The sequence below is a fragment of the Gallinula chloropus genome (genome assembly GCF_964237585.1).
Source record: "Gallinula chloropus genome assembly, chromosome: 1".
NCBI lineage: Eukaryota > Metazoa > Chordata > Aves > Gruiformes > Rallidae > Gallinula > Gallinula chloropus.
In genome coordinates, this window is record NC_140085.1 from 171706740 (window position 1) to 171732654 (window position 25915).

Sequence of the window (25915 nt, forward strand, 5' to 3'; positions counted from 1 at the left end):
TAATACTCCAAAGCTTTGCAATGGAAAGAAGGAGGGAAAAAATGGTTAATTTCATCCAGCTAGTTTGGATATCTACTTAAAGGTTCTTCTGTTTGGAAGCGCTTTTTTCTACTTGGAGGATTTATTAAAAGGATATATATATATCCCTAGGCCATTTTTTCTAAAAAAATTCGATGAGCATGAGATTTCCTTAGGGACATGACTATGTGAATTTAGTTAATTTGAAGAGCATTAGAAATAAAAAAAAAAAAAAAAAGAGAGGAAGTGTCAAGAATCTGACTTGTAACAGGGACATAAAGATTAACCACCTTCATCTGTTTGGCTAGTAGACAGAAAAAGCCATGGCCATGAGCGCTTCCAAGCAAAGTCTGTAAAGTTATTCAAGATTAGAGTGATTATTAATAATCTGGGGGAACTTCAACAGGTGAAAGTTCAGAAACATATTGTTTAATAAACAAAAATACAATGTGATACACTGTGTTCCAGCGTGTAACCAACAGGCATGGGACAGATTACCCATGTTTATCATTACCTTAGCTACACTTCATGAGATGCGTAAGCTACAGATGGAAGGCTTTTAGGCATAAAAATCCTCCCCTTCAACAATTTAGAGACATGCCTGTTTTCACAATTCTGTTCACATGTTTATGTCAACCCTGTATGATTAGCCTGGGATGTATTTGACAAGTAAACTAATTACTGTCATTCCTAGGAGCAAGGTCCCTACAATTCTAGTCGAGAACCATTTTTTTCTTCTCCTGGATGGAAAAGCAAGTCTAGACAACTCATAGAGTTAAGTTAACACTTTTACATACCAGAAGTTTCAACTGACACTCAAAAGACATTTTGTGTTCATCCTGTCATGGAATAATCTAGAATATGTTCTTTACCTCGCTGACATATGTCAAAATTGGTCGCAGGAAAACATGAAGACTAGCAACTATGAAAATCTAAGTAAACCAAGCTGTTTCATTCTTTTACTTCATGCTCAGTAAACCAGTTTATTCATTAACTATATATAGTGACACTCGTTACTTCCTCAGTGCAGCTTTTTTGGGGGGTATCTCTTCTTTACTGTACATTGAAACAAGTAATTGTAAATGTGATATGAATTAAAAAATCAAGAGAGTTTTCCAGATTTCATTTAGTGATAGAGAAGTGTTCATACATCTTCATGCAGTAAAAATCAGGTATGCATCCCAAATTAATGCATCTTTTACTTGAAAAAAAAATTTACGTGCTAAAATATGAAAGAATCAAGTAATGCTAAAAAGGATATCAAAACCTATACACAATATATTGAAGAGTTGGTATTTTAATTGTTAAGAATAAAAATCCAAGACTATTTATTTCAGTTATTGACATGACCAAAATTTAAAAAAAAAGTATGAACAACAAATAACCTCAAATATTTTCTCTGTTTTTTATCTTAAAGTTGTACTGGAAAGGTGATAAAAAACCTGAATCATTTTCCTGGGTGATACCATAATGTATTCATTGAGTGATGCCCAAAGGAAAAAAAAATGTTAGAATGTAATGTAATTTATATTTATCTGCGTAACAGGAGTAAAGATAGAAAATCTAATCTATCAACTGTTCACATCATGTGGACAACTAAAATATTAATGGAGATTCTATAATGTCTAAGATTTGTAATATGACAAGGAAATGATGCAGCTTTCCTCAAATCAGAGTATTTTTGGATTTTCCTAATCACTTAAGGAGTATTAAATGCAGAATAGATAGCATACTGTCTATCTACATATTCATTGATTAAAGTTATTATATATGTACATATCCACATCTTTTAGAGCTTGTAACTAGACATTAAGTAACCAGGATTCACTACAGATGGTTTCATATGCATTGCAGTAAGAGATACATTTCTAATGTCTCTGAAATGATGAAAGTTTCATCTCTCCTATTCTAGATGAAGATTTTTAGTTTTTTCTTCCAGCTGCTCTCCCAAGCAGCACACATTCACTTAGATCAGTTACTGGATAAAAAAGAACTGTCTGTTCTGTTTGCTTTAGAATGTCTTTTTTGTCTTTTTTTTTTTTGTCACTGAATACTGAGAGCAAAATTGAGGCATTAGAGAGTTTGCAGTCCAGCTGTTGTGGCATAAATCAGTATTTAAAATGCACAGTGGCAATTCTTCCCTTGAAAGTAGGAATCTGTGTCCTGAATTTCTTATTTTGTTAAATCCAGAACTTTATCAACATTAAACACAAACCCTAATATTGGTTTGTACCCAGAAGCACTCCTTCAGTGATAACTAAATAAAAAAAGTAATAAAATTGTTAATTAATGTTTGACTTGTGTGTTTCTCTGGAGGAATTTTCAAGCTGTAGTGTTTTATGAATGAGGAGTTAAAACATTCTGGCTTGAAGGAAAGAATTCCTTCAACTTCCTGAATTCACAAAGAGTTAGTATAACAAACTTTCGATAGCGCATGAGTGCTTGGGTAAAGCTGGTTAACACAAAAAAGAGTTCCTGTGAAGAATTCAATCTTTTTCATCATTTTCTTATGGATAACTCCTCTTCCAAAATACTACTTGGTAAGGTACACGTGGTTTGCAGGTATTCTGTCACTATACCATCTTAGTGCTGGCAACTTTTTACGCATGAGGGTTTTATAAGCTAGCAGGTGATGACATGCAGTGTAAATTTGCCCCCATATCCCTCTCCTACATTTCTCCATAAAGGTTTGAATTCCTTAATTATGCCCCAGATGCACCATGTACTTCATGACACCACCCCTCCCAGGTGGGCAGATGTTCATAAGCAGATCTCTCTGTTGTGAAGGAACCTCCCTTGGGTTTAGCGCTGTCAGAGTGCATTAAGAGCAGAGGTAAGAAACACATGCCTAGTGCTATTTCTGTTTGACACACTGCCCCTCTATCCTATGCTTTCTACTGGTACAGCAATACCGAGCCACCAGGCTAATGAATGGAGCCTGCAAGAATAAATCATTAACCTGTAACCTCATCCAGCCTGCACGCAGTCTATTAAGTTTGCACTCCCATGATTCACACTTGCGTGTTTTACTTCTGCTGCTGCATTCCTTGTTTCGCTTTGTTTTGCTCCCGGTATTGTAGCAGTGGTCTCAGAACCAAAATACCAAGGTGAAGAGACGTGCACTGGAGAGAAGAGAGGAGGAGGCTACGAGGGCCACAGTTAGTGAGTGACCTACCGACTTACTTGCGTGAGGAAGACCGAAGCATCCCTTTTCCCCCCGTCTCTTCACGCTGACGGCCCCAGAGCGCATCTGCGTCACATGCAGGGGAGGGGGCGGCTTGGTGAGAGGCGCTGAGATAGATAGAAAATTGTACAGTGAGGACCTTGACAGCCTCACGGGCGTGATTTTTTAATTTTTTTTTTTTTTCTTCTCCCACGTACTGTGTATATAAAGGAGCCCCGCTTTCTCTCTGTGCCAGCTCTCAGGCTTTGCCATCCCAGTCAACTACAGGCGTGGGACTCCCTTGAGAAATGGGATGGGAAATCGGGAGGTGGAGACTGGCTTCCAGGTGACTTTTCCCTCTCTGGCTGCACTCGGTCACGGAGCTCTAAGAGACTGAGGAAGAGCCACCTGCCTCCCAGTGTGGCTGCCGCCGCCTCCGGTCCTCTCCGGGCTGTAGCTCCGCTCGCTCCCCCGTTAATCAGATCAGCTCGTCTTCGCAGCCTCCCTCACCCGCTCTTCCTTCGCAAGTGCCTGTCTCCCCTGAGAGGTGTCTCTCATTTCTGCCTCTCTCTCCTCCCCTTTCCACTGATCACCGTGCAATTCTCGTCAGCTCTGAGTATCTCTCCCTCTCTCCTTCTCCCTTCGCTGCTGGGTGTCTCGGCTCTGTGCATCGCTCCATCCATCCATCCTCCCTCTCCCCGCGCTGGTGTGTGCGCGCATCTCTCTCCTCCTGTCGGCTACCACCCCTCGCCCTGCACGCAGCGCTGCCCGGAGGAGCCGCCGCCTCCACCGCCTCCGGGAGCGGGGCCGCCCCGCGCTGCTGCCGCCGCCGCCGCCGCCGCCGCCGCCGCCGCCCGGCCCTGCCCGGCCGCTGTGAGTCCCGCCTCAGCCCGCGCCCGTCCCCCGCCCGCCGCGGCACCATGTCCGGCTCCGGCAGGAAAGACTTCGACGTGAAGCACATCCTGCGCCTCCGCTGGAAACTGTTCAGCCACCCCTCGCCGGCGGGCGGCCCGGCGGGGGGCGGCTGTCTGCCGCCCGACAGCAGCTTCGAGCACTGGGGGCCCAGCCAGAGCCGCCTGCTGAAGAACCAGGAGAGAGGCAACAGCGCCTTCTGGAAGAAATCCGCCGCCTCCGCCGCCTCCTCGGCGGCCACCACGGCCAGCCCGCCCAACGGGACGCTGCTGCCCGCAGGCGGCCGGCCGGCCGGAGGGCACGGGCTGGGGCACGGGCACGGCCCGGGGCCACCGCTGCCCCGCACCGTCTTCTACGTGGAGTCCCTGGAGGAGGAGGAGGAGGCGGAGGCGGTGCCCGGCGGGATGGAGGTGGCACGGGAGCCCGAGAAGCCCTTGGCGCCGCCGGAGCGGGAGGAGGCGCCGGGGGACTGCGCGGATGGAGGCAGCCGGGCAACAGGTGACGGAGGCGGGCACAGGTAGGGGAGCGCGGCGTCTCTGGCGCAACCTGCGCGGGGTCCGCGGGTCGGGTGGCTGTGGGGGGTTCTGGCCCCCGGGCGGGTTGGGGTGAGGGGCGGGGAGTGACGAGGGTGAGGGCGCGGATGGGCAAGTGTGCAGGCATTGTTGCGGCAGGGTGGCGGAGCCTGGGGGCGGTAAGGCTCCTTAGTCTGACATGGCACGATTTAGGGGCGGTGGAGAGCCCTGCTCCGCGAGAAGGGTGTGGGGGGGCTGCCCGAGGGTCCCGGGGAGACTAGCCAGCCTCAGGAGCGGAGCGCTGCGGCCAGGAGATGTGGCCCCTAGCCCTGTCCTACCCAGCCCGGCCCTTGCCCCTGCCCCTGCCCCTGGGGCTGGTGGGTGCGTTGGTGCCTCTTGAAGCCGGCGTCCCACGCTGGGCATCGTCGCCATCCAACTTTCTCAGAAGTTCATTAAAATGCGAGGGGGAGGTGATGTTGTTTGGCATATTGGGACGCCAGGTGAAAGCTTGTGAGTAAAAACGCCAGCTTTCCTGGGACTTGGCAACTAAATTGTTAGCCTAACTCAGAGAAAAAGGACACCAGAGAAGGTGTAAGAAGCAGCAAGGCACATCCATGTGCTTCTGTTTCGTATGGAAACTTTCTGAACGTTGAATTGCGTCTCTTTGTTAGTCCCCTCTTCCCTGCCCCCTCCCCAGCCCACACAGAAATTAAAATCGTTAGAAGAGGGAAATGTAGCAAACATAGAGCTTCCAGAAACTGCTACAGGTAACCCCAAGGATAAAACCCTTCATTGGTTTAACTCTGCTTACCTCCACCTCCCTACGGTCAAAATAATTTAATTTTAATTTCCCTTGTCATTCATTACTTTTTTTTTTCCTCTGTGGAAAGAAATGTACAGTTCTATTTCCAAAAGGAAAAAAAAAAATGTGTTCTTCATATTGAAAGTAAAGCATATGATATGAACTATTTGATTAAAGAGAAAGCCCAGTGTGTTTGTTTGGATTAGTACAGTTGTAGATCAATGTACACATGCATATAACTTTGAGCATTTTAAGCTTTTTCATAGACACCTAGAGCATATATTCTCTATTTGAAAGTCTTTATTGTTTCGTCAGTTAGTGTAGTTCATTTCATAGGACCGGCATGGTTTAAGCAAATGTGGAGTAGCTGATGGATGACTTGGGGGACATTTTTAAAGAAAAAGCCAGAGATTTTGAAGTTTCCGTGAACACTGGAAGTTATTATTTTGAACAAGAAGATGCTTATCATAGGATGCAATACAAAATGTTATCAAGATAGACTACAGGTAAAATAAAACCCACTGACCTCTTCAAGGTTTCTGAACTGAATAGAAAAGGTTAAAAACTCATACAAATATCTATATTCTATAGATTTTATATTAGGTGTGTCACTGATCTGAGAGTCTTCAGACATCTGCATACTGACAGAAGCTTCCTGAATTTTGATTGCACCACTTAATTTGTTCCTACAAGCTGACTTGCTGGAATGAACTTTCTTGTCACATATGCACTTAGTGATAATATAGATCTGATTTGTTCGTACTGCTCTTGGGTTTTCATACTGCATTTATTCCACGTTCTTCATTCATTGCTACTGAAACAAGACATGTAGTCATCGGTAGCTCATCATCTTCTTGAAGGCATATGCTAAAATTTGTTCAGATTTAAAACAACTAAGGCAGAGAGATACCATTTTATAATCAATAAAAATACCACCTTATGAGATATGAAAATGTTGAAGGAAGTTTTAGAGTCTGAGACTTTCCTTCCTCTTTTTTCTATCTAAGAACCTTTCACTTCCCCATATGAATTTTGAATGCTGTGGCAAGAGGTGGCCAAGTGCTACAACTATGGCAGTACTGTGCTTGAAAGCTCTGTGATCCATCAGTTTTCTGATGCCCTGAAAAGTTGTCTTACTTCCTTCTGAAGAACCTAGTCTTTTTATAGAAGGTGCCAACTTCCTTAAACTTAAACTAAAGAGTATGTAAACTACCATTTAGTCCTGAATGATAGATACCACCAAATACATACACAGATGAATATGTGAAGCTTTCACCAAGTCTTTAGGCGTATGCCTGGATGTTTGGTACAGTGAGTGCAGAGTTGTTATCTCCCAGCTTTCCTTAGTATTTTATCCCAGATGTTTTTTTACCAACTAAGTTAATACTTTAGGACTTTTCTGAAGACAGCATTTTTGTTTCGTAAAAATGGTGAGAATTCAGCATTTGCATATGTTTCAATATAGACCATATCCACAGTATTTCAGATGTTGTGAACAGGAGGTTTCTGGGCAGTATGAGCTAGCAATCCACTGTTAGGACATAATATGAGGATCAGATCAGGAAGGTGGCTTTGTTTTTATGCTTGGGATTAATTTGTTGCTATTTCTTCTATTAATCTGTATGTACATCCTGTTATGCTAGTTGTACAGGTAGTCATATGCATAAGTAAAACTATGCATAGTCCCACTGGTATTAAGAAGACTAAAGGGTTAGTATTCATGGTTGATATAAAGTACTGACATAGTTGTACTACATTCCATATTTGTAAAAACAAACAAAAAATGTTCTGCAGTGAACAGTCAGTGTTAAAACACTGCCTGATTGCTTGAAATGGCTTACATGAAAGTTGCATGCCTAACTGTTTTAGAGCTTGCGTGCCAAAAGAGGCAATAGCTGCAGTAGGTATTTAAAGACAGGTTCTACTTTTCGTCTTAATTATGTCAGAAAAAGCAGTTAGAAAAAAACCCCACACCTATACAATAAATTTGCAATTAAAATTTATAAGTTGACAAGGAGATGCTGGGAAAATACCAGTCCTAAGATTTCCTATATAGCTATCAGCTCCTATGACTTTATAATGGAGTTTTTGCATGATCATGTTAGCTCTTTCCACAGGACGTATTAATCAACCCTCAGCATGAATGGTATTCACTAACTAAGCAGAGTCAGTATTTTTGTTCCTCCTTCCTCAGTGAATGGTAGCATGCTTTGTTTGCTTCACACTGTCCAAATCCTATGAAGATGTAATTACTCATGAGCCCTCAGCACTGTTCACCACTACACTCAGAACAAGCCTCACAAACTATTCACGGGCTTATCTTTACAACAGCTCTATTTTACAATGTGGGAGTAAAACAGGGACAGATAAAAGTGAGGAAGAGTTGAATTGCTGGTTTCAGAGCACAACAGATTTTTTCTCCTATTACTTTCTGTGTTCTCAGTTGCACCAGTAAATGATGAGCCCTTCTGCAAACCAGTCCCAGACTCCTCTGGCTGTGTGCGAGAGGAATAAGGAACACAAGATTCAACTAACATTGTGTTTAAGAGGCAGCTCCAAGAAAGATATGCTAGATGTGGCTAGCCCACATAAAGCAAGAACTGACAGTACAGAAGTTTTTCATAAAACATTAAAATGTTTGAAAATACAGCTTCTGAAAGAAGGTGGGAAGTCCTCCTACTATTAGATACTGTGTAAGAGTGCACTGTAAAGCAAGAAGTGAAAGGACTGATTTTGTGCCGTACTCACACAGCAGAGTTTCTCACTCTTACCTTGTTTCACTAGAAGACAGTCATGAGGAAAGAGCATTTTCTATTGTTTCTCTTGGATTTGTCACTGAAAATTAGAAAAAAAACACATCAGAATGGGAGTGCAAAAGGTTAGTAAGGCAAAGCATAATTGTCTAATTCAAACATTTACTGAGCAATTTGGTTTACAAGTCACTACATGCAAAAATATTTATTTAAACTAAATCAAATTATTATTTGATATGAAATAATAGCAATGATCAGGGTAGAAGCAGGAGCATAACAATGTATCTTCTTGATCTATAGAATAAACTGTTGGGTAAGTATGTTTTTGTATTTTTCTGTTTTGACCACACAAATCTTGCATTTTGATCCCACTTCCAAGTCTTCCCCCTTTTCTCTTACCAACCCACCACCTTTTTATTAGCATGATGCTGTAGAAAGTTATGTTTGAAACCTGTCAGGATGAGCAAGAATTTCAGTGCAGCTTTCTAATTTAATGAGAAAATATTTTGATCATTTTAGAAATTGTAGATAAAATTGTCGTCAATATTTACAGCTTAAGTGCTTGATGTACTGTTGTAATATGTATCTAGTCTCAAGACAGGATTCTGGGCTCTGGTTTCTAAGTAAATGCAGTTTCCCACTTACAGCGACTTTGGTACCCAAAAAAAGGAGAACAAAGGCACCTTTAGGGATTTGCTCAACTGAACGTGGCTATGGTCTTTCTTAGGTGCTCTCCTCTTGTCCTATTATTTATATATCAAAATATGATACTGTGGATGCTACTGTGATAGGCAGATACTAAAATTAGTTACTATAGATGTCAAATTTATAGCTGCTTGTGTTATCCATTGGCTTGGCTATCTCATGTTTACTGCTCTGATAGGAAAGTTATTTAATGCTAGTGGTAGGACATAGATCACACATGTCTGAATTTCTAGGTTAGGGAATCAGATGAGAATAATTCATTTGTCTTTACTATGAGTCAGCTTTTCAACTTGAAACTTTTGAAAATGGTTATATAACTGTTATGCTTTTATACTTATACTTTTGACTTTCACACCAAAAGAGGCAGGGTTCATACGCAGCACAGACCACACAATTTTCTCCTTCGAAGCTTCCTTTTTAGGTATTTAACAAAGGAAGCAGAAGACAGAACTTCACTTCAAGTGCTGTTATTTCTGTTGTCCACCACTAGGATGCAGGACTGAAATTTTGAGTATTCAGTGTACATCACACTGACACATGGGCTGACAGGATAATTGACAGCAAATTGAAGTTCTCCTTCCTTGTGTGGATAGTTACTGATGTTAATTGAGTACTTTTTCTTCATAAGTATTGGGGAATACGACAGTTGAAGGGCTAGCAAGTCTTCAGGGTCTTCTGCTGCATTTGAGGTCCTGGTGGCAAGCTAAAACTCATGCACTTTTCTTCTTGGTCTTCCCAAGCTTATTTTCTTTTGTTTCATCCTCTATAAATTCATACTTTCTGCCTTATTCAAATCTTAGGTTCCTTACCCAGTGTTGCTTGATTTTTATGGCTTCTATTACCATATGCCTCCATGGTTTACTCACCAGGTTACTTACTGTAACACAGAACTGCTCATTTTTTCCTGTCTCTTGTCCTAGATATTTTTAAAAATCAAGTCATATTATCACCGAGCTCCTTAACAGCTTGTCAGACCTCTCATTCTTCTGTTTCTCTGCCACTATTTCATAACCCTTGAATTTCAGTATCCTTTATGCCTTCCTCCAGCTCCTTTGTCAGTTTTAATGGAATCCTAATAGAATTCCCATTCCTATGTTTTCTCCCCAGCTCCCGGTTTTATTGTGTTCCTTTGACCTGTTTCCTCAACTGCTCCAAATTGATGGTACCATTTGCTATGTTTAATGTCAGTAGGACACATACATTTGAGTAATTCATTCTGTCAGTGATGGAGATTTATCTTATCTCTTTCTTAGGAGCACATTTTTGAATAAGGTGAATTGTTTTTCCAGACATGCTTATTTCTTTTCATTGAGCGTAACAGTAGTCTGAAGTGGCTAGTTCAGATTTAAATGTTCAATTTAAATGTTTAATGTTCAACTAAATTTGAGAAAATGAACATCATTTGAAGTCTTCATTGCAAATTCAAACTGTTCTAAAAGGATAGAATTAATTAAGTTGTAGTAGATTTTCATAGCATTAGTAAAGAGCATATCTCTTATCCCAATAAATGTAAGGGTGCTGCTCTGAAACATGGACCTGCTAAACCCACTAGAAAGCAAGGCTTGCAGTTATTTTTGTTGTTGCTATCCGCATACTTTGACTAAAACAACTTGCTTTTTTTCCCCTCTGGACTTATTTTCAGAAGTGCTTGCACTGTTTTGCTGGAATATTTCCAAAAGATTCAACATGAAGAAAAGATTTGGCAATGGAAATACCAACTGCACAGAGAGTAACTAAATCACTAAAATACCTCTGAAACTATGGTTGCCTTAAGAGCAACATCAAACAGCATTAGAAAAGGGAAATGCAGTTCAGCCTTTCCATAGTAACAGAGAAAGCATGTACAGGGAAGAACAGCTATCTCTGGAAAATCTAATAAATGCTGAATCTGCATAGGTAAGCGTACAGAAACACCAGTGGCTTAAATATCTCCCCGCCTCCTCCCTGATAAAAACAGTTTTGTAATAATAATAGGATGGACATATATAGGTTATATGTGCACACAGACATTTACATCTCTGTAATCTGTTTCCTTCTCATGTAAACAACATAATACACACATAGAGAAAAATTATATATATATATATGTAATATGAACATACACATAGTTTTAATATTTGAATTCCTATACAGCTATTATTGAATTATACTTTGTTCCCCCGTGCTGTTTTTGTGAGCCATAAAATTCACTTAAATGGTATACAAGGAAAAAAATTAAAGATTATTTCTGAAATCTGTGCTAAATTCATAAGAACAGTGCTGCTACATATAGGTTAACATATTCTTAGCATGTGACCATTACATTCTAAAGGATAAATCTTATCCTTGTGACATCTTTATTTTTGCACTCGGATACAAGCAGTTTAAGTGATCGATCTTTCTTTTCATACCTCAAAGTTGCAGTTTTTTAAGTGGAAACTGCTCCTTAAATATTACACTATGATGTTTTCATAGAATTTCCTAGTATGCAATTTTTCTAGTGTGGTTTGAACAATTATTGAGAATACAGGAATGATGACCTAAGATAAACTATTTGCACTAGGGAAATAGCTTGATACATCAATAGCTTTTGATAATAACAAAGTTTCTGAAAGGAAATATAACCTGTAGAAAGTTGAGAACTGCTGCAGAAAGATACATAATGATGTAGCCATTCCTAGTAATACTGGAAAAAAACCCAACAACAACAATAAAACCAAATCCTGAAGCCTAAACTTTACAAAAAACATATTTTTTTATTATTTAAAAAATCATAACTTACCAATATTTAAACTAAACACAGATAAAAAATATTAAAATACATTTTTAACTTAAGATTATAATTTTAAAAACTTTTTTATTGTCTTCAACCTTTTATTTTTAAATTGTTTAAAAATGTTTATAATAGATTAGCATATTATCATAATTTACACATTTAAAGTACTCTTCATAACAGAAGGAGACAAGAAAGCAGTTAATTTCAAAATAAAACAATGTAAGCTTCTCAAAAATATATGTAAAGACTTATCTGAAAATTTCAGTATATATCTTCAGTATAATCAGAATCATAGAAGAGTAGGGGCTGGAAGGGACTTCTGGAGGTCATCCAGTCCAACCTCCCTGCTCAAGTAGGTTTGCCTGGAGAAGGTTGCACAGGGTCATGTTAAGACAGCTTTTGAGTATCTCCAGAGATGGAGACTCCACAGTGTCTCTGTGCACCCTATTCCAGTGCTCTGTCACCTTCACAGTAAAGAAATTTCTTCTCATGTTCAGATGGAACTTCCTATATTCCAGTTTTTGCCTGTTGCCCCTTGTCCTGTCACTGGGCATTACTGAGAAGGATCTGGCCCCATCCACTTGACATCTGCCCTTTATAATATTTATGAATATTTCTAAATATAAGATATTTGTAAGCATTAATCAGATCCCCTCAGTATTCTCTATGCTAAACAGCCCCAGCTCTCTCAGCCTTTCCTTATAAGGGAGATGTTCTCATCTGCTAATTATCCTTATAGCTCTCCACTGGATACTCTCCAGTAGTTTCCTGTCTTCACCTGGGGAGCCCAGAACTGGACATAATATTCCAGGTTTGGCCTCACCAGCGCGGAGTAAAGGGGGAAGATAAACTCCTTCAACCTGCTGGCTACACTCTGCTTAATGGACTCCAGGATGCCATTGGCCTTCTTTGTCACAAACACATATTCTTGCCTGTGGTTTTCATTTATTTTGCCAGCTACAAGAATACCATACTATAACGTTTATAATTCTGTATCTCTTATTTCCAACTTAAGCCTTGAGTATTTGTACTGTCGATACTGAGGATTATTGTTATATGGTTGTAAAGATCTATATTCAGAGCACCACAGGCTCTTGTCTTGTGTAGCCTGGTTTTCCAAACCACATTTCTAATCATACCTCCTATTTCTTCACCCTTCGGTCCTTTACTGTATATCTCCGTGGCACATTTTGTCTCTGTCATATACGCCTTTTCTAGCAGTTTGTATCCAGAATCCATCCTTTCACTTACCTAGACATTACTTCATGTGGAATGTGGTCTGTTCTACTTGACCCAACTGCGTTGATGTGTCTGGAGGCTTTAATGTAAAAGATACACACGTATGTCCTAGGGGCAACATAGCAGAAATCAGAGGACACTCATCCTAGTCTAGTGTCCATACAGATGCTGCTTTTACCTAAGACCAGAGACATCACTTTGCAGGAGTTCATGCTAATGCTATTTTCACATTAGAAATGCTGAATTTTATTAATGAAATAAAATGGGAAAATTTATTAATCAAAGGATGAGCATGAGTAGGTAATTCTCAGAAGCAAACCAACAGAAATGTGCAGAGAGAATTACGACTTAGCTCAATGTGCTATGTATTCCACAGTTTTTTATTTCTTGAATGTTAACCAATAATCTTTATTACACCAAATTGATTGTCTGAATTTAGGGCACTTACTTTCTTATTGTCTAATAAATGGCTAGATTCACTGTGTGGAATGCATTACCTGCCATTCATTCTTCTTTGAAGTGTATCAGTCAAGTTTTCTCTTTTATTATGTCTTACCAACATGAAAATGTTCAGCCTTTTATAACACTTTATCTGTCATCTGTTTTTGTCCTTCCTCCCACTGTAGCCATATGGAAAAAAGTAGCACTGCTTTGACCCTATGATATCTTTTTTGCTGCTACTGTTGCATTGCTTCTTGACAAGCTCAAGGATGAACATAAAATCAAATAATATAAAGAATATTTAATCACGCCCATATAGCCCCTTTGCTGAATATAAATATCCCATTTTGGCTTCTAATTCTTTCTAGTGATTCTTCAGTTGTGTAAATGGTTTATACCTCTATATAGGGTGTGCAAATATGTAAAGAGGGAAAGTACAGGGTGCATATTTAATGCATAGGTTTGTAGTGCTGCATGTTTTTGTTGAGACTGTCTCCTTCCAGAACATAGTTTAGTAAGGAAGAAGTTCTTTCAGGGTGTAGAAGTTGTCTTACAGATTTTTTTGGCAAGTATGGAGAACACACACAAAAAGAACACTGCATCTGTACTTGCAAGAGTATGTGGCACTTTAACTTCAGATACCCAACTTTGTGTTCTTAGATGCACTCCTGGCTGCCTACAGAGATGTAATTACCTTTTATGTTTCAAACAGGTGAGGTGTGTCACTAATCCAGGCCTTTAGGCTGACTCGCTTCACCACTTTTTCTCAAATTTCTTGTTATTTATCTACCTCTACATCAGAATGTATAGTAGTATTAGTATACTACCATTCATTATTAATCTCCACATGCACTGTTACATTTTTATGCATGCAATCGATTTATGAATGCCTGAAAGATTGTTTTTATAAAATGATCTATTAAAAAAATATTGAACCACTCAACGTGCTAAATGTGCTTCCTGTGTGTGAAGTCTGGTGATTCTATTTATGCAAATTGAATTTTTGTTTGTGGGTCATTTTGCCTTAATTTTTACTATTAATTTATCTGTAATGATAACCTAATTTTTTTACATCAATTATCTGAAGTTGAGAAAAAGAATACCCCACAAGAAATAAAACAACAACCCTAAAGTATCAACATTAAGCACAAATTCAAAATATATGAGATTAAAATAAAAGGAAGGAGAAAGGAGAAGGAAGGACAAAGAGAAGTAAAGAATGAGGAATAAACAATTTTTAATATTTTCTTTTTAGTGGGAACAATTTTTTTAAAATCTTTTTAGTCTTTTGTTGACAGACATGAGGACTTTAAACCACATTTCAGATTTTTTTAATGAAGCTTTAATAAATAATTGTTTGTTAATCAGCAGTGCCTTCAGCAACATATTTGGTTATAATTAATCCTGCTGAATTGAGTTTTGCATATCTTGACTCTTGTTATTTTAATTTAGAAGATTAATGACTTTTGTTTGAAAATATAATAGTCTCTGAGAGGATTGAAATTTAGATTAAAGTCAATACTTCTGTACACTGTTCATCTGGGGGTGGAAATGAAATGTATGAAAACTGTTATGAAAGAGATGCAAGAGGAAAGCCTTGTTCACATGAAAAATTAGAAACAATAGTTGTATCTGTTGGAATTCTTCATATTTTTCTTTCATTGTAGTCGTTAATGACTAAATAATGAAATAAAGTATGTCCTTCTTAAAAATAAAAAAGTCTTAGATGATTCATCAGTTTGTTGGAGGAAAGAATTCAAATGCAAAATAATCTCGAAAAACCAGATATATCCTCTGAAAAAATGAATATGGAATAATTCGACTTGCTATCTTGTTACAAGAATAATCAACACAGATACCCAGTGGGATCAAATGTCTAGATAGCAGTTCTGCAGAAGTCTTGCAGTTAGTAAAGAGCAAGTAAAATATGAGTCAATAATGCCATCATGCTGCTAAAACATGATCATGGAAATATATAAACAAATGCACAGTCTGCAAAACAACTTAATTCCTCTTCTCTTATGAATTTTAGTAGAGTTTCAGCTCTACTGTATTGTCCACAAAAGTCAAGAAAAGTAGGGCTTGTTTGTAGAAATGTAAAATTCTAGGTGAATATCAGTAGAATTTTAGGAAACATACTATATACAGAAACCCCAAAAAATCAAACCCAAACAAAACAGAAAACCCAAGGAAAAGTAAATTTTGTATGTTTTTCAAGATTAGATAGCAGTATTCATCAAGTCTTCCCATGAAAGGAATGTTGGAAAAGACTTAAAGGAATTAAATCACACATGAGATGATCAGTAAGAAACTGATTCTACATATATTGATGCACAGGAACAGATTTCCTAGGAGTGGTATAGACTATCTGATATCTGGGATTAGGAAACTAGAGTAGATAAATGGCTGAGAAGCATAACATCTTTAAGCATGACAGCCCTTTTGCCTTGAAGAAGGAAGTACACCAAATAATTTCTCACAAACTATCAGTCAGTATCTCAGTATCTCATTATGAAAAGGTTGGCTATGGATGCGAGTAAGAGGTTAAAAAAACTCTTAACATTTTATATGAGGATTAAATTCTTTTATCATCTCATTTCTACAACATTCTTTGAATATATATTTTGTAATTTAAGTACATCCTCTCCTCTTCATTTGATTTGCTCTTCCACTGGAGTATGTGTGCTAAATCTCATGGCTACATAAAACAAAAATCAGTCCCCATGATGTTAGACATTTAACATATACGCATACTCATATCTTAAAAAGCGTAGTGTTTAAAGAAATTATACTAATTAAAGTAAGTGACAGTACTATTATCTGGGATTTTTTAAGACAGAAAACTGAAGCAAACAGAACTGAATTATATAGCAGAACATACAAAAGTGAAACCAGCTGTTTTGAGACTGACTCCTTAAAGTCAAGACCCTATGTGTTCCTGAAGTAGATGTAGTAATATAAATTAATCCATGGTACTCATAAAAATGATGTTAAAATCTGTAATTAAAAACTTCTGCATTTAGGTCCTCTGACTGAAATTTTAATTATGTAATATTTATTATGTTCCTTTCTGTGCACCGTATTAATTGATATCCCCCCAATGAGCCCATTTTATGACATATTTCTCATTTCTCATCTTAAAGAGACCATGGAAAATATCATTAAGTTTTTTGCTTCCAGAAACAAATCATGAATGAGGTCCAAAATAAAGACTTAAAAGTAGTTTCACATAGTTTCCTAATAGTGCTCTGTGTTCTCTAGTACCATCAATTTCACCATTATCTAAATTGTCAGGTTGATTTCTGTTCAGGTGACACTGTTTTCATGATGGGCTTCCAGCACTGCTAAAGCTCAGAGTTGAAATAAGATCTTTTAATGTTCTAGACTCTTAATAGTCCCATAATCAGAGAATACATGGCATTCAGAGTATGATGTCTAGTCAAGGAGATTGCTTTCTGAAATGTCCTGTTTCCTTTGTAGTGGTGATGGGGAATCGTGTAGCAAAAAACACAGGAGTGATTAACAGAGGAAGGAATTTGCCTTGCCTTATGAAACCCCTTTTCTAAGAGGCTTCCTACTGAAAGGAGAAACTCACCAGAAGGTTTCTTTCCAAATTTCAGAGATTAAGAACTGATATAGATGTTTCTTAAATCTTTTGTTGAGTATTGAAATTAATTTTGTGCATGCCATAAGAACATTTTGAAAAGATCCCCTAAAAAAGTTCAAGGTATAGAAAACAAAAAAAAAAATCAATAAAAGAAAACCCCAGTAAGATTAATTAATCTCAACAATGAAACTTGGGAAGAACTCTTTTTTCCCCCTCCCTCATGCAGACTAATTGTTATATTACAACAGAGGCGTATCTAGGCATATGTTATTTTGCAAGGTGAAGTCAAATAACTTCTCTCTTTAGGGGGTTGTTTTTCTCTCTTGCCTGCTTGTGTAGTCTAAACAGAGCCGCCCATGATTCCTGTGCTGTAGGAGAAACTCAAATATACTTCCGGATTTTTATTATGTTCTGCTTTTTACGTTGGCATATGAAAACAGCAGTTGAAAAAAAACCACCCAACAGATGGTTTGTGCATTCTGTTACAAGCAGATGATAGGTGCTCTGAGTAGTAGTATGCAGATAGTGTTGTCTGCTAAAAATTTTGAAAAAAGTATGATTATGACCTGAATTAAGCAGAAAAAATTTCAATAAATCTTTTTTTATCTCAAAAGGTGAAGTATCTATTTCAACATATGCAGAGTTTTATGTTTTTGTGTGTATATCAATAGGCAAGCTGTGAAACCAAGAACAATACTATTTTCAGAACTACAGCTGCCTTTCTATTCATATGCCACGTTTTGATTAGATGTCCCAAACATTGTTGTTAGGGCCACAATGATGTAATAAAAATTATGCCTCAGCAGGTTTGAGCATATTGAAATGCCAAGTAAATTGATCCCAATTGCCTCACTAATTTGTATTTATTCTTATTTTTTATATTTCTTCATTCCTTACTCCATTTTTTCCTTGAAAAAAATACAGGCAATGATCTTGCTTTTTTGTCTTTTCATAAAAAAGACAACATTGGAGGAGACTGATGGAGCTCAGAAAAATACATGCATGCAGATGAAACTTAAATTGTCAAAGATTCCTTACCATTAGCACAACAGGCAATCTTTTTGTCAGACAGTGAATTCCAGTATACTTCCAGATAAGCACCAGTTGTAATGACTCCTTTTCCACTTTCATAGATGACTTTTTTTTCTTTTCAGGATCAGAACACTATCTAAAAATGTAAGTTAAAAATTAATTAAACACAAATGTCATGCTGTGGTGGTTTGACCCTGGCTGGAGGCCAGATGCCCACCAAAGTCACGCTATCACTCTCTTTTTCAGCTGGACAAGGCAGAAAATACATATTGAGAGGCTTAGGTGTTGAGATAAGGACAGGAAGAGATCATTCTGCAATTAATGTCACGGGCAAAACAGACTCAACGCAGAATAAAGGAAGTTGTATAATTTATTACAATGCACTGCACACCCAGTGAAACCAGAGTTGGAGAGTGAGAAGTGCAACAAGATCTTGAAGGACCTTCCCCCCACCCCTCCCTTCTTAGCAGACTTCACTTTAGTGATGATTTTGCTCCCTTCTTCCCCCACATTGTGGCATGGGGAGTGACAGGGAATGGGGGAATGGGGGTTTTGGTCAGTTCCTCCCAAGTTGTTTTCCTTCTTGGCTGGGGGACTATTCCTCACACTCTTCCCCTGCTGCACTGTGGGGTCCCACCCACAGGAGACAGTCCTTCATGAACGTCTCCAATATGAGTCCTTTCCCACGGGGCATCAGCTCTTCACTACCTGCCCTGGCATGTGTCACTTCTAGTGAGTGCAGTCATAAAATCATACAATGTCTCTTAGTCTCTCAGGCCCAGACTGCTCCAGCCTGGTCCTCCACAGAGTCACAAGCCTCCCTCCTCCGCAAACCTGCTCCAGCATGGATCTCTCTCTCTCTCTCTCTCTCTCACTCGCCTTTGTGTCTATGTCTCTCTCCATGGGCTGCAAGTGCTGGCAAAGGCTTTCTCCAACACGGGTCACAACATCTTCTGCATGTCTCCACCTACTCCAGCATAGGGCCTCTCCATGGGCTGCAGGAGGGGTCTCGACCTTTTCCATGGGCTGTGGTGGGACACGCACGGCACCATGGGTTTCTCCACACGCTGTAGGGGCATCTTTCTCTCTGGCATCTGGGGCACCTCATCCCACCCCCTTCCCTAGCCTTGGTGTCTGCACAGTTCCTGACATCCTCTTACTCCCTTCTCGGGTGGCAAAAAGCAGCTGGTGGTGTTATTTTACTTCTTAAATGCGATTCCCAGAGGTGCTGTGACCATCGCTGATGGGATCAGCCTTGGTCAACAATGACTCCGGCCTTGAGCCAGCTGGTGTTTGCTCTCTCAGACCTGCAGAGAGCTTCTGTCTGCTTCTTGCAGAAGCCACCCCTGCAGCCCCCCTTCTCCACTAAAACTCAACCACACAAAACTACAACTGTTTGAAGAGATGGTTACAAGTTTAGTGGAAGAAGAAAAGTAGATTTTTATTAATTCTGACATCATGAGTCATATTTTTTGAAATTACACCACTGTTTTTGGAATGTGTATTTTTTGTTGTCGGTATTTTCTTCTCTGAAAACAACTAATAACAACAACAACAACAACAACAACAACAACAATAACAACAACAACAACAACAACAACAACAACAACAATAATAATAATAATAATAATAATAATAAAAATAAACTTTACAGTATTCCTTGCCTTTTTAACAAATATACTTAATTAGTCTTATATTAAAGTTTATAGATTACTATCAGCATAATATTTCAGCCTTATTTTCCATTACAACTATGTTCTCAGCAAGATATGGTGTCAAAGGGGAATGAGCCATAGCAGTCTTGTATCAGAAATCCCATTTTTGTTAAAAGCTTAATAGGGGTAAGGAAAGGAGTATTTTTCTTCCTGTAAGCTTTTCCTCACATGCTGTGTATTGTCCCTGCTGTATGACCTTTTAAAATGGCATTTCTTTTTAAACCTCTACATTGCGTTAGAAATTAATTTCTGAGAATAAAAGAAAAATTCTTAGGTCTTAAAATTAGAAAAAAAAAATGGATAAATTGGATGGAAGCCTGAGGAAGATAACTAAATTTTATTAACCTTCTTCAGACTACTGTAACTTTTCTCAGTATGACTTTTTGGGTATTGGATTATCAGGTCCAAAACAATTTAAAAACTTTGCCAAATTCCCTTAGCTTACACAACAGATGATGAAGCTATTTTAGCCTTATTTTTCCGTTGATATATTAGTTTACTAATAGAAGCATGTCCAATTTAATTTTACTCATCTGACAGAGTGACACTTAGTCCAGTAATAATCTAGCCACCCTAATGGACTCAGTAGTTGAATATAGATCTGAAAAAGGACATGTCATATGCTGCACAAAATGAGTCTTCTATCTGTGTTATGAAAATATGTGCATTAGTAAAACAAGTGAAAGCAGTAATTCATTATACAGTCCAAAGATATTTTCAGATGGTTATGCAAATGCTAGAATGTCTGACATTCAGCTATTTGAATGAGTCCTGCTTACTAGTACTTAAACAAGCACTACTGTTAACCTGTTGTAGGTGCCCCACAGAATTAGTGATGGCAAGATAAGTTTATGAAATGAAAGTATATATGAGCACAGTGCTCTAACTACTGAACATTTGCGTGTGCATGTTTGAAGTCTGATTTCCCTTCAGGTCAGATTTTATACCATCTCAGTATAATGTTGTGTTATGCCTCTTGCATTCCAACCTTTTCTGATTATCATTTCAGGAAAAAACAAAACAAAAAACCCCAAAACAAACCAAACCAAAACAAACCCCAACCGTAAAACATTAGGATAAGTAGTCAAAATAATTCTGTTCCTACAAGTTTTATAAAATGCTATCATTACATCATGGCAGCCTACATACCACCACCAAGGTACTTTGTGAAAAGATACGATATGCCTCTGAAGTGATAACAGAAAATCCTGTTCTATTTCAACCCAAAGAATAAAAAAGCCCTAAGAAATCAAGCTTCACTAGTTCTGATTATTTGCTTAATTTTATTACAGTGTGATTTTTCCTCCTTATAGACAACTTTTAACTTTAAATTAAAATGTTAATAACCATGTTTTGGTTTAAAACTAACCTTCTGTTGGTGATTGTTAGGACCCTAATCTTTTAAAATATAATTGACTGCAAATCATTGTAATGATTTTAAACTGAAAAAATTGATCTGAGGAAGCATGGAACAGAGCAGTTGAAAAAGAAAGGCTGTAAGGAAAATGTGAACTGCTACTGTTGTTATGGCAGTATTTTTACATTATAGTTACATTTGTTCAGGACCATTTGCAGGGACAGTTACTGTATGTCAGCTGAGAAACAGTAATATGTTAAGATAGGTCAACTTGTTCTTTTACTGCCATCTGCCTTTATCCCAGTGGGCAGGTGAAAACTTTTAAATGTTGAGAGTTTCACTTTATTCAATAAAACAGAAGAATTAAAGATGCTATTTATCTTATCTTGTGCAATATTCTTGATTTACATCTAGGTTAGTATCTACAAACCTGAAAGGAGTTGGACTTGAAAGGGAAGGATGATTGACTTTACTGCAAAACTTGTGAATATCTCCACGTTATTGGTCTAGGATGAAATGGGGATTGTCTACAGATGTTCAGTATTCTCAGGTCTGAAGCAGAATATTCATTTGGGTAAGAGAAACTAAAACTTTAGTATTGTGATATGAAGAGGCATTTTAAGTTCTCATATTACAAGAGTAGCAGGTTCCCAATTCTTGAGTGAGAAGATCCTCACTGAAGCAGAGTCTCTCAATTAATTTTAGCCATTTACATTTGTATTACTTATTTTGGTGCATCTTTCTATGCTCTATAGTCAATGGAGAGAAATAAGTACTTTAACCCATAGTTCACCAGACGTATATCAGATCCTGCTTCAGATGCGTGTAGATATCTATAGTGCCCATCCATGTTTCCATAAAGGTTCTCTGCATATAGAATAATGTGAAATAGACTGGCAGAATTGGAATTTTACCCTTTTAATGTGCTTTCATTACAGGGAAGGCATCCCAAGCCTCATCAGCTTAATGTAAAATCACAGAAATAATGAATTAAAAGACAACGAACATTATTTAACAGTGGAAGTAAAGAATAATTTTTAACTGCTGTCTTTCATATATTGGCATAGTTACTTGAAATTATAATTACTACTACAAAATTATGACAGTATGATAAAAATACAACTCCATTTACAGAAAGCTCTAAACAAAAGAAGGTAGAAAACAAGAATTACACAATGCAGATTTTTATAATAAAAATTATATAAATTACAAAAAATGAAGTACAGAATGAAATTTTCAGAAGGTAAGTACAACTTTTAAAGCTGCTCTTGCAGTTTAAAGTAATATTTTCAGCCCAATGCATGTGTTTATTTACCTATGGAGAAAGAAAAAAAAAATGTTGTTTTTACTTTTTAATACCTGAACCACCTGCATTCAATAGATTTGAATTACTTTAAAATATGCTTAAGAGCTACATATCAGAATGTCATATAAAGATACTGTTTGGAGATGCTGGGTGAACATTTCTGAATTCAAGCAGACTGCATTCAAATGGAGACCGTATCTTACAGAGCTCCACAGCTATTGGCATTTCTGATACTAATTTTGGCTAAAATACACTTGACCTCTTGTGACTAGTAGTGCCTGATCAAAATTTGTGGCTATTTCAGACTAACTAATTGGAAGTCTTCAAAGAAAGTTTGAAGTGCCAAGGTTGTTTTTTTGGGTTTTTGGGGTATTTTTCCATTAGGCATTTACTAAAAATTAGTTTAGCATGTGGGAAAACAAAGAAAAGGAAAACAAATAAATCGGAAAAGCATCTTCGTAAAGCAGTAATGTAATAAAAAGCTCATTTCTTTCCTTTTTGGTAGATATACTAGCTCTCTTTTAAACAGAACCTTTTGAGCACAAGCTCAATTCTTGTCTTAATATTTTATAACCTTAAACCTTATAAAACTTTAACTCTGATATAAAAGTTTAATATCAGAAGAAGATAGTTACTGAATAAGAATGTTTTGAAAGGGGTTATTTAGCACAAAGAAGAAAGCACTGAAGTCATTTGTGAATATTTCATGTTACAAGAACCAACTTCAATGTCAACCTTCAGTTTTTTGACAAAAAGACCTTCAAAGGGTTAGTTATAACCTTTGGAAAAGGTTACTTTGGTAATACCAAGCTTAGAAACATATGGAATGTTTGCAAGCCTTTGTGGTTCTAGTATGGATGGTTCTGATGTCAATTAAAAATATCACTGTGGTATAAGTTTATTTTGAAATAAGTATTGGCAATAGCTTTACTTTCCAGGAACTATTTTAAAAGAATAAAAATAAGGGGGAAATGGTTGATACATATTTCAGATTGAAGTCTTTGCAAACCCCATTTTATTGTGGGAACTGAATAGTATCAGTTGAACAGTTAATTCCATTCAGCTGTTCCATTTTTCTTGACTACAGTGATCCCAATAAAATTTAAAAGAAAACAGAACTAGAAATGATAACAACAAGAAGAACAAAAAAAATCTTCTAGGAAAGTCCATATAAAGAATCATCCCTGAGATCCAAGAACATTTGGTCACATTTGGTTGGCATAGTCCAGTTATGCTAAGTTTTGTCAGGTACAAGTAGGCTGCTTAAAGCTGTGTTTAGTGCTCCTATGTTCTTGAAGTCTTGCCTAAGTAGTTTGACTTATGTCTATCCAGTGTTCTTGTGTCCAGTTCAACTCAGAAATAGCTTCAAGGACTGAAATGAGGAACATTTTGTTTCTATCTGTCTTGTCTTTACTTCCTCTCCATGCCCCAGTTGCTCTGCAGTTTACAGCAGTGTGAAATAAAGGTCACCTTTCCACTGACTACGCAAGTTGTGGCAAGCATTAATGTGAAGGAAAAAGAAAAAAAAAGAAAACCCAACCAACAATTTCCCAGATGATCTTTCCTTCTTTCTTCATTTTTCTCACCCTTGCTCTTCTTTTTCTTCACATTTTACAGCATTGGGCTGTATTGCTGTCATTGCCTCATGAAAATACTAGTTTATAAACTGCAAACATAACAAAATCTCTAGTCATGACAAATGACCAAAGTCAGTCTTTCCTATTAAGTCCACATAATGGCTGCAGTATGTACTGTGCTGTACTGAGGAGTAAAAGTGTAGCCTCTACAGGATCAGTACTACCACTTCTTCCTAGAACTAAATCAGACAGCCTCAAATATTCCTCCTCTTTAAGAGTATTCATAACGTCTCCACTGTGAGTTTTCCATGGAAGCAAAGGTTGCCCAGATTGCTGGAACCTTGCACAGCTGCTGCATACTAGTTTTTATTTATAAAGATCTGGTTCTAGTTTCACTGCATACAAATTTTCCTGGGAACTTTCAGTATTCAATAAATTTTATTGACTCTTCATTTTACATCTGGAAGGAGTGGAGTTGAAAGATATTACTGATAACTGACTTACTAAAGAGATGCACAATGCAGGAAAGAGAGAACAAGGGATAAGATGCTCACCAAGGCATCCGCTCCACATCATCTTAAATCTAGGACATGTCATTGAAGAGATGATCATAAGAAATATTTCTTTTAAATACAGTTAGTGTGGTGGTATGTTAAACATTCTAGAGCACACATGGGCATGTACACAAATTTAATTTTCCATTCTCACAGAATAAAGATACTGGAAAGCTCTCAGAAGCTGTGTCTGTATTGTTTTGGGGGTTTTTAAATGATTTCAGTAAGAAAGTAAAATGTGAATGCTAGATCAAACAGGATTAAAATAAAATCACTTGTCACATCACATTTTTTGATAAGCTAAAGACAAAAACCTGCTGCCAGATCAAAGACCCCAGCACCTGACTAAGGAAGTGGCTGCCAACATGTATTAACGTAAGAAAAGAGTATTAAATGCTCTAGTAGATTTCTTAAGAAATACAAAATTACCCACAATGAACCCAGAGTGTTCTTCTAAAGGATAAAGCCAATTTAGACCCTTTTGGTTTTCACATGTGGAGATTCTTTTCCAGTGTTCTTGAGTCTGCAGTTACCACCATCCAATTTAATCTACTTTGTTAACAAGGTGTAAGTAATTCAGAAATGTAAGATCTTTCTTATACTTCTGTGATCAGGTTAGATTTTATTATCCTTAATAAGTTAAAGAAAGGATTTTACATATCCATCTTTCCTCAGTAAATAATTAACAACAAACCCAGCAGCACAGATTATTCTGGAATGCCTCTGTAGAGGTCTCTCCATTATGAAAAATGACCATTCATTCTAACCCTTTCTTATCTTTCAGCTAGTTACTAATTTATTGGAGGTCTTCCTCTTTATTTAAAACAGGATAGGTTCTCTCAGAGGCTTTAATGGGAGAAGTTAACAAAAAATTTATTAGAAAATGGTACATATTGCTCATACCATATTCACATACTTGCTGATTCCTTCATATAACTCGACTAAAACTTGTAGGGGCAGGATTTATTCCATAGAAGCCAGCTGGAGATTTCTAAAAGTCACTTATGTATTCAAGTGTACATGAAGGATGTTCCTTATTTAATTTTATATCAATTTCCCTGTAATAGAGTTCAGACAAACAAACTAGAACTATTGAAAAAGTTGTCACACCAATAACTCTGTCTATTATTCTAATACCAAAGCTGATTTAAGTATTTTATTCTAAAGAACTAACAGATTGCTATCTACTTCACAGAACATTAGTGGGTAAATACCAAGATCTCTACACAATTTGCTTTAGCAATTTAATTTTGTGTACTACTTGTCAGATATTTTTCCCAGTAAAAGAAGACATCTGGTCAGAGAACTTAAATGTGTTCCTCTGTGGATGATCTCTGCTGTAAATAGAACAGGAGAAGACACATGAAAAAAAACCCCAACACCCACCGAACACAAAAAAATCCAAAACCTGAGTAAAACATAGGATTTTCTGTCTTTTTAAAACATTGATAAATGCATATTTTTGTG

At 37.7% G+C, this 25915-nt stretch overlaps 1 protein-coding gene across 2 annotated transcripts in view; it reads left to right on the forward strand.

Moving 5' to 3' along the window:
- Window positions 1–4101: 4101 nt before the first annotated feature.
- The window catches only part of KLHL1 (kelch like family member 1), a gene marked incomplete at both ends in the record, with an annotated part of 238023 nt that continues 216209 nt past the window's right edge, over window positions 4102–25915 (forward strand). For both annotated transcript variants that reach the window (XM_084276570.1, XM_084276571.1), the window contains one exon: window positions 4102–4610. In XM_084276570.1, the coding sequence (XP_084132696.1) occupies window positions 4102–4610 (509 nt within the window). The remainder of the gene's footprint in view (window positions 4611–25915) is intronic.